Source organism: Primulina huaijiensis, chromosome 1 (assembly GCF_012295235.1).
Source record: "Primulina huaijiensis isolate GDHJ02 chromosome 1, ASM1229523v2, whole genome shotgun sequence".
In the NCBI taxonomy this organism is placed as follows: Eukaryota; Viridiplantae; Streptophyta; class Magnoliopsida; order Lamiales; family Gesneriaceae; genus Primulina; species Primulina huaijiensis.
The window spans coordinates 7,179,055-7,188,145 of record NC_133306.1 but is presented as its reverse complement, the minus strand read 5'-3'; the positions used below and the strand labels follow the sequence as shown (position 1 = coordinate 7,188,145).

Here is a 9,091-nt window from a genome sequence, read left to right as displayed (position 1 = left end):
TCATAATTGTAGATTTAGGTTCTTTAATTAACATTAATTGGCTTGATTAATTAATTAGAATAGTCCAATTAGTCTAATTAATTATAGTTCATTAAAACTTTAATTATTTAGCATGTTGGACTTGTACTCCTACAAGCCCATTCATTATGTATACCCTATTTTCATTTAATTTAATCATTAATAAACTCAATCTTTGAGTTTAATAATTTAAATTCCCAAAATTTATAAATTCAACTATTTGATTTTATTTTCTCCAAATTTTAATCATTGTAAATTCAACTCTTTTAATTTATCATCTCGTAATTTTATATAAATTCAACTCCTTGAAGTTATTCTCTCAACGGAAACAAATGATTCAGTGCTTGTGTGACCCTCAATGGTTCAGAGATACAGCTAGCCGTGGGTTCACAACTCTTTGTGATCGTGATATTTTCATTTATTCGGGCTTACCCTAATTTGCTTCGTTCCATGCACCAACATTTGATCATGGGAATGTCAGAAATCAATTTCTGATAAAAACCCATAGAATCATGCTAATAACGTCTAGTACCATCGACCCATGATTCCCTAGGTATCACTAATCGATTATGATTAACGTATAGTACGGTCCCTTTATCTCGTATATCCTGATCGAATCTGCAACGATTGGTTCATCGAGGGTTGCATATTAAATTCGATAATTATGTGATACCTTCATGAAATATTCATAGTGTCATCACATGTACGACTAGAGAACCCTTGTCCCTAATGTACATCTTACACTCTGGCCAGAGATTTCATGCACTAATATTTCGCTAGATCGCATAGGATATCCACACCCGTAGGTGAGCGGTGAATCCCCGACTACAATGCACTAGCTCCTACACATGTCGCAATTGCACCCAACCTCGCCACCTTGTGACCCTCGCGGAGTCGGTAAACGAGTCAAAGCACAATCCTAGTATGTTGAGCCTCATTGTTGTCTCGGGTCGTAAGGACTAATAGCGTACAATCACAACCACATACTTTTTCTCTCGATGAATGATAACCACTTAGAAAGTACGAGTGAGGGTTGTTCAGTACAATCATCATATGATTACTCATCTGCATGATTGGACATCTCTATGCCCTTTACGTACGTTACACAACATCATAGATGTTAGTCTCAAACTCAAGCGATCTTTATCCTTATTTTTAAGCGGCTGAATCGACTAAGAATGAATTTAGAGTATACAGATTTATATTAAATTATAATAAAAAACTTTATCTATGTCGATTGCATGAATATATAGATAAAGAGAAATGAAACCATGAAATGTAAATTATATTAAAATAAAGATTGTTTATTACAACTGAGTCGATAAATTTCTCAACTAACAGTTAGCTTACACGACATCTACTCTAACAATGCTTGCCAAATACCTTCCACAGTCTTAATCTGATGGTTGGTTATCGCATTTTTATTGTACTGTATACAAATTAGACTGACTTTTTAAGATTGTCATTGTACCCTTACTTGCCCATATTCTTACTATTGTATTCCGTGTTCATTTATGTTAGAAGGGAAAAAAGTTGAGAAGAAAGAACCTGGAGATGCTTTGTCCATCTTGGATGGTTCATCGTGGGTGGATCCTCTTCTCATTTTCGTTACTCTTTCCTCAAATTATGTTGTGGATGACGGTTCTATAGTTTCTTTACCTCATTTAGCAACCATTTGCTGGATATTTCCTTTTTCATTCTGATTTTCATTTGTAACTCACTGTTTCTGATTCTCTCTCCATGATGATGTGATAACTCCAGTTTCTCATACTATTGTCTCCAGTCGCCATTTGATCCATGGATAATGTTTTTCTCGTAGTGGAATACAAATAAACGAAGCGCTAAAGCTGCAGATTGTCATGCCCCGGGATGGGGTTGATCGACATCGGCGTTGCTCTCAAATTTACATTCGGAAACAACAAGCCTCAGAAGTACAGAATTTCAGAAACCAGTCTTTTATTCATAATACTGAATATTCATTATCTGATACAACTCCAATAATAATGTTTTACAGCGAAAATGTAAAACCAGAAAATACAATGTCTGAACAGCTGCAGCGGAAAATAAAATATAAATCAGAACTGAGAACAACGATCTTCATCACCAGCCCCAGAACTGGATCTGTTCCTCTTCTTCTAACATTTCTTCATGATTCTTATCTGAGATGGGTTTGGTGGGTGAGTGACATGGTTGTCACTCAGTAAGTAGGGGCGGGAATAACTCACAGTTTTCAAACATCATGTTTACAAAAAGAGTAATACAATAATATACAGAAAACTCTTATTTTCAGAACATGAATCAGAATTCAGAAATCGCAGGTTTCAGAACAGAAATCAGAATTAGTAAGCACTGAGCACGTTAGTGAATTTCATGGCTAAATTGATATCAGTCCCCTATATGTTCTCTCTTCTAAGGGGTGATGCCAGAATCAAAAATCAGAATTCAGAGATGTTCAGAATATATATTCCTACCATTAGTTCACTAGAGAGTTTCAGTGCTTCAAAATCATATATCAGAAATCAAACATTCAGAAACTGTACTTTAAAACAGAAATTATAAAACTGATTTCAAGATATTTATACACAAGCCCACTTACAGTAATTTGCTAGAGTTTCGGTTGAAGTCTACTGGAAATCTGGTTGCTTTCGCTACTGGATTTTGCTGCTTGAACAAAGGCACTCTCTCTTAACTCGAAAATTCAAGTGATAATTTCAAGGTTTGTCTAACTCATTTCAGAGACTTGAGGGTGTTATTTATAGGCCAAATTCTGACTGTTGGCCTCCATATTAATGACCATAATCTGCCATTAACAGCCTTTATTCCATGTTAATGCTTCAGTTACAAGTCTAAGCTGAATCAGTAACTGTCTGCTGGAATCTCGCTCTTCTGCAGCTGGATTTTATTTGTTGTCTGCTGCTGGATTCTAATCTGCTGGAAAAGTATCAGCTTCTGAAATATTAGCTTCTGTACCAACTTCTGAAATATTAGCTTCTGCTGGAAATTTTGCATTGCTGCAGAAATGCTGGAAATTCGGGTTCTCACACAGATGGAGGTACAAACGCGACTGTATGAGTAGCTGGAGGTATTTCGTTGTCTTTAGCAGATACATCAACAGGATATCCTTAAATTCTACGTCGTATCCTCCATTTGCTTCAGTTATCTAAGAGGGAATTATTCTTTAGAGATGCGTAATTTAAGAGGACCAAAAATTTTATTTTCCACTTCATCATTTGGATTTGTAATGCCCTGGTTATCTAAGAGCAAAGCTATATTTGAAATTCTTTAAATTTTTGAGTTCTGCCACTTGCTTAGACTAATATGGCTACATATTAGCATGAAATACATTGAAGTATAAGATCTTTGTCTCTCTGATCTTCTTCCAGAATCCAGAGTTGGTTCATTTGGTTTTTGGTTTCCCTCTTTGCATCCTCTCAGACGCTTGAATGCTACCTTTTTTTTTTTAAAGGGGAGATGATGTCATTTGTAAAGCTCCCAGAATTTTCTTTTGCATCTATAGACAAGTGAAAGTAGTGTCTTCATATCAGAGTGTTAATGACTTGTGCAGGTGCAAAGACAGTTACAGCAAAGGATAAAAGCCCGAGGAAAGTACTTAGAGAAGATAATTGAGGAACAACGCCTCAGTGGAGTTTTTACCGATATGCCGGACTCTGTTGTTACTGCTTCTGGAACAAGCAACAATTGCCCAGGTTCTGATAATAAAATTTTGACTGACCCGCCAACTCCTGCTCCAATATCTGAGTCACCGCTTCTGAACAAGGCTGTCAAAGAACGTTCTCCAGCTAAGAGCCTCTCTGTCGATGAATCCTTGTCCAATCGTGAGCCTCTAACCCCATGTTCCACTTGTCCTGTGACTTCTCCAGTTGAAAGCCCGCGTAAAAGATCGGGGAAAAAGCAACGGATTAGCCCTGCTTTAGCATTTTCTGAGCCAGGAACCATTCTTTCCCGTTCGGTACTAAAGTCAAGCTTCAGCCCTTCTTACCAGCAGCCGCCGCCGCATTCACTGTTCTTGTTTAACGAGCTATTGATCATTCTTCGGGATAAAGACACTCAGATTGAAAAAGTCTCAGGTACCAGCATGTAGTTCATTATGGTGCATGTTACTGGCATCACATTTGCCACTTTGTATGTTAGATTCTGAAATTACACGCCTGATTCGGTCATAGAATCTTATAGGGGGCCCATACTTGTTAGCACATTAAGATTTAGTTTTAGAAATTATCTCCTTAAAGGAGGTAAACTTTCAGATATTATGAGTCGTATATCCGTTTCGGCTTTCCTAGCCTCCCTAGTATTCCAATGTGATCCCAATTGTATGATCCAATTGTCTCATTTTACCTTTCTCATTGTTTCCAAAATTTGCTACTCGTTCGAAAACTCCTTTTGCCCCTTGTAGCATCAATTCGAATTCAATTGCATGGCACTAGTTGAAATTTATAATTTTACTTCTTTTCTTTGTTCAGCTGGCAAAGGACAAAATTCAATTTCAAATAAGTAAGGATGTTGGTGAAGCTCTCTTCATATATAGGTTCCTCTAAATCGAGATCGAATGAGTAAGAGCATACCAAGAAAACATATCATTCAAACTGCAGCGATAAATGCTGTCTTTACGCTATATTTGGTCAAAGGTATGTAGCAATAGGAATCATACCTTCAGGTGCATGATTGCCAATACTACCCGATAAGTGAAACTCTCTATGCTTTCCAAACCATGACAAAAAAAGCGACAATAACACTGTAATAATATTATAAAAACACTGAAATCATTGGGAATGTAATGCAAAATAATCTACAGCCTATTGACATGCAAATGCTTGGCCGATCTTCTTTCTAGACATGAAGTATTACGGTAATCCCAACTCTTTACAGTACCGCTAATCCTTCCTTCTGTGGTGCTACCTATTTTCTCTGCTGTGAGATATAAAACTTTACCCATTCTAATGCATTCACCTTCTTCACCATCTATGTAGCTATATACCCCATCTACATCCCCCGAATCATCTAGATTCGGCGGAACATTAATTCCTCTCTTCATACCCTCTGAGTTCTCATACCCTAACAATTCTCGAGCTTTTCTTATCGTCAACGGACTGCTTGGATAGCACCTTTGAGTAGTCTTGCAAGAAATTCTTCAAACTCATGCATGACAGACCTATTTGAAGCTTGTAATCCAAAGCCCACATGGAAAACATGAACCGGTATTTTGGTGTCAAATTGGTGGTAGGATCATTGACTGAATTGTGTGTTCTTGTGGATTCGGTCTCCGAGTATCTTTATTCCTTTCTTTAGCCCTTTCAATGGATGAATTTTGCCAGATATAGAGTAGGCTATCAATGACTTTAATGCAGCCCAATTCCCGTGTAAAGACAAACGGGGGAAAAAACTGGAGATGTGGTGTTAGCGCAAGTCTTAATGGCTAAATGATCGATGGGATGCAAATAAGGATATAAGCACGCCATAGATTACTTCACAAGTCTCAGATGTGGCCCATTTGGGCTTGTCACCAAGACCAAATCAGCTGCAGGTTGATGGGCTAATCTTACCCGAAGATAAGCTTGGTTTCTTGGGGAATATTTTGGAAATCATGTAATTGATGCGGGGCTAGATAACGAAGATGATTCAAGAATTTGGTGCGAGCAATAATCCAGGATAGGATGGGGTAGAGATAATGTCAAGACGGGGTTTGATCACTTGTGTGGTCAGGGTAGACTGGATCGACATCGTCATAATGAGAAGATTGCAGAAGAAAGGACCGCCTGTGCTCCCGAGAATTGGCAATATATTCATCAAGAATCTGTAAAACGGGATCGGTCTTATTGTCCCGGATGGACCAACTGGCATTGAGGTTGCGAGGTAGCTGCGTCCATCGAGCACGGCAGATGGGGCAAGTGACACTACCATGGCGAACATTTGACGAGATGCAAGAAAAATGGAAGGCATGGGAGCATTGCGCCATAAATATTGCTTGGCCTGAGCTGTAATTTAAGGGATCAAGACATATTGAGCACAAGTTCTGCAAGAATTCAAAAGGGCCACGTGGAATCCAAAAGTTAGATGCACCAAACAATAAAAGACAATAATCATGACAGACAGAATCAAGATTCTCCAGCAACAAAAGATTTAACCATAGGTTGAAATAGATGCATCAAGAAACAGTACAACATTAAAGATGACAAAAAAGACACCTTATAGGAAGTACTGCTTGCATCGCTTTTTCCAGTGATCTCCGATGATATTTTCTTGCAAGAAATATTTCCCTCTCGATTTTCCTGGTGAAAAGCATGATTCATTCGGCGAATCACAAAAAACTTTAAAACGAATATATTTGTGTGCAAACACAAAAAATCAAAATAAACATGGATAGTAAGTATCAAAGAGACCTTTGTTTGTCAAACTAAGCATCATAGCACCTTCTACCGTGTGTGTGAGAGAGAGAAAATACATACAGCGGAGTTGTGAACAGCATTGGATTGCTGCTGTCCGTAGCAAAAAGAGCCACACGTCTGCACAAAGATTTTCTTGGCGGCTCTCTTGAAATTCCACGACGCGCCACCCTCTCCTCCGCCCATTTCCTTTCACATAAAACCCATTGGATTGTATGTATCCCTCCCTTCTCACTTTAAATACTTCAGCTTCTAAATAGTTTCTCCTCATTTTTTGCATTTATAAACATATCCGTAGCTTAATCAACAGGCAGACCGACACAAATTGAAATTAATTAATCTTAGGCAAAAACTTGTGTGACGGATCGTATTTTATGAGACGGATCTCTTATTTGGGTCATGAAAAAGTATTACGTTTTATATTAAAAATATTACTTTTTATTGTGAATATCGGTAGGGTTGACCCTTCTCACAGATAAATATTCGTGAGACCGTCTCACAAGAGACATACTCTTAACTTTATAATACATTTTTTTCATTATTTCAAAATATTCAAAATATAATAGTAAAAATCCTTGTATACATACACGAATCCACCCCTATGTGTAGAATATGTTAAAAATAAAACAATTTCATAATTTGTTTACTCGAGTAGTTGGCACATTGTGTTTTCAAAATTGCTGTACGAGGGACACATGAACACAGGACTTGGAAATGATGGAAGACCAAAATCTAAGACAAATTTGATACCAATGTGTCCCATATTACTGGCATAATCCAAAACTTGTGATTTTATTTTTTTGGGTAAACAAAAATATCTCAATTATATGTATACGAGTGAAGAGATTACCGCTACAGGTGTTTCCTCTTTCTCATATTATAATAAAAATAGAGATGAAAGGAACCTCGGGATTACTATCAGAATTTAAATAAAACATTAACACAATCAGATTGATTTCACCATATCTGGCTTTGAAAGTGGAAGAGTAGGTTTCTTGTGAAACGATCTCACGGGTCCATATTCGTGGGATGAGTTGACCCTGTTAGGACTCGTTGGTTAAATAGAATGGAGGTTGAGGTTGAATAAACAATCATATTAGTTTGTCTAAAAATTTGACTTGGTCAACAACTTTGAATTTAGTAATTCTTGTGAAGTCAATGTCAGTTGGCTAATCAGATAAGTTATGTGTTGAATGATGCTAAACTGAAAAGTTGAACACTAAAAAATGGCTAAGCAAGAAAAACATTTGTGTTATCAAGGATAAGCCGACTTAAATATAAATAACACAAAGATGTTTCTGGATGTTCGAATATTTGAATAACCCCAACTTTACCCCTTATTCTTTGTGGGATGGATATGATATTCACTAGAAGGCTTTAGAGATTACAACTTTTATAAGAACTCAATTCAATAGGAATTTAGCAATGCCTAACTGAAACTTCTAGTTTAACTTACTTACTTAAACAACACTGAACAGTACACTAACTGTCAGTTTACGAGTATTTACTAAGCACATATTGCTTCTTAATTATTTGATATAATACTTAAGTGTGTACTAAGAAATCTTGAAAACAGTTAGGCAATTGAAATCTTGAATTTTTTAATCTTATGCAATGATTCCAGAGAACTTAACTGATTTACAAGTTCTTATTTTTATAGACTTGGATTCAACAGTCACTAAAATCAAATATTATATTCGTTCCAAATATGGTAGCCATTAATCCCGTCTTTTTCATGTTACTATCTTTTTTGTCAATTCGTACACTGTAGGTAATGCTCGCAGATTTTTGACAAATCAGATATTATTGGTACGGAAGACTTTATCTAATAATTCAGCTTAGTAACTCTAAGTGTTCTAACTGATTCTTCTGATAATGTTTCTTCGTTTGCTCAACTATCTTTGTTGTGTTTTTCAGACTCATTTCCCATATATGACTAACTTCTCTTTTTTTGTAACACCAGGGGTCTTCAAAATTTAAAGAACTAAAGTCAGTTGAGTATACATTTTATCAATTTTGAGGAGAGATCTTCATGAACTGTGACGACTGATAAGGACAAATCTTACAAAGATTTTAGGGGTTTGATTTTATAATATTTGCCTTTATCTAGAATTTTTATCCCTAATTATGTGGTTATTTGAATTAATAGTTGTAGATTTGAATAAAAGTGAAAAGTGTTTAAATTGGGAGATAAGATAAATGTACTAGATTTAAAAAAAAAACAAAATATCAAAAGAAAGTTTTGATGATATTGAAATTTTGAAAAAAAAAAATCTATGTAAATCTTGATAAAGATCTTATTTAGATCTTTTTTTACTTGACATGGGCTTAAAAAGATTTGAAGGAAGATGCCCATTGAGGAGGATAAAAAGAGGCGTGAAGCAGATGCACAAACGTACAGAGGGAGAAGAGAAGAAGAGCAGAAAGGAAAGAAGAGAAGACAGAAGTGCAGGAAAGAAGGAGGAAGTGAACAGCAGAGAAGGGGAAAAGAGAAAGGAAGTGCAGAACAGAAGGCTACAGTGAAGCAGTAACAGTGAGGAAGTGCATAAGGGAGGAAGACAGAAGGCAAAAGCTGGAGGAATTCCTCAACACACGCCAAAACACTGAGAATTCTTTTCATTCCTTCTTAATTATGTTTTTTCATTGAATTTAAACATGGATGTGCACTTTTG

The 9,091-nt window shown here is 36.4% G+C and overlaps 1 protein-coding gene and 1 pseudogene across 1 annotated transcript; one reads left to right on the top strand and one right to left on the bottom strand.

Moving 5' to 3' along the window:
- The first annotated feature begins 1,510 nt into the window (after positions 1 to 1,510).
- LOC140988419 (myb family transcription factor PHL7-like) lies at positions 1,511 to 4,454 on the top strand (annotated as a pseudogene).
- Positions 4,455 to 5,650: 1,196 nt separating this feature from the next.
- On the bottom strand, positions 5,651 to 6,634 carry LOC140988356 (E3 ubiquitin-protein ligase WAV3-like). Its single transcript, XM_073457395.1, has 3 exons — positions 6,483 to 6,634; positions 6,222 to 6,305; positions 5,651 to 6,049 (listed from the first exon to the last, which is right to left on the bottom strand). Exons 1-3 carry the CDS (start codon positions 6,603 to 6,605, stop codon positions 5,708 to 5,710), a joined length of 549 nt encoding a protein of 182 aa, XP_073313496.1. The 5' UTR covers positions 6,606 to 6,634; the 3' UTR covers positions 5,651 to 5,707.
- Positions 6,635 to 9,091: the final 2,457 nt, after the last annotated feature.

What these genes read in the sequence shown, in the direction of transcription:
- LOC140988356 (XM_073457395.1), bottom strand. Translation starts at nt 6,605, where the DNA reads ATGGGCGGAGGAGAGGGTGGCGCGTCGTGGAATTTCAAGAGAGCCGCC. An exon ending in ATGCTGTTCACAACTCCGCT is followed by an intron (nt 6,306 to 6,482) that starts GTATGTATTTTC and finishes GCTTTTCACCAG; the next exon opens with GAAAATCGAGAGGGAAATAT. An exon ending in CAAGCAGTACTTCCTATAAG is followed by an intron (nt 6,050 to 6,221) that starts GTGTCTTTTTTG and finishes GAATTCTTGCAG; the next exon opens with AACTTGTGCTCAATATGTCT.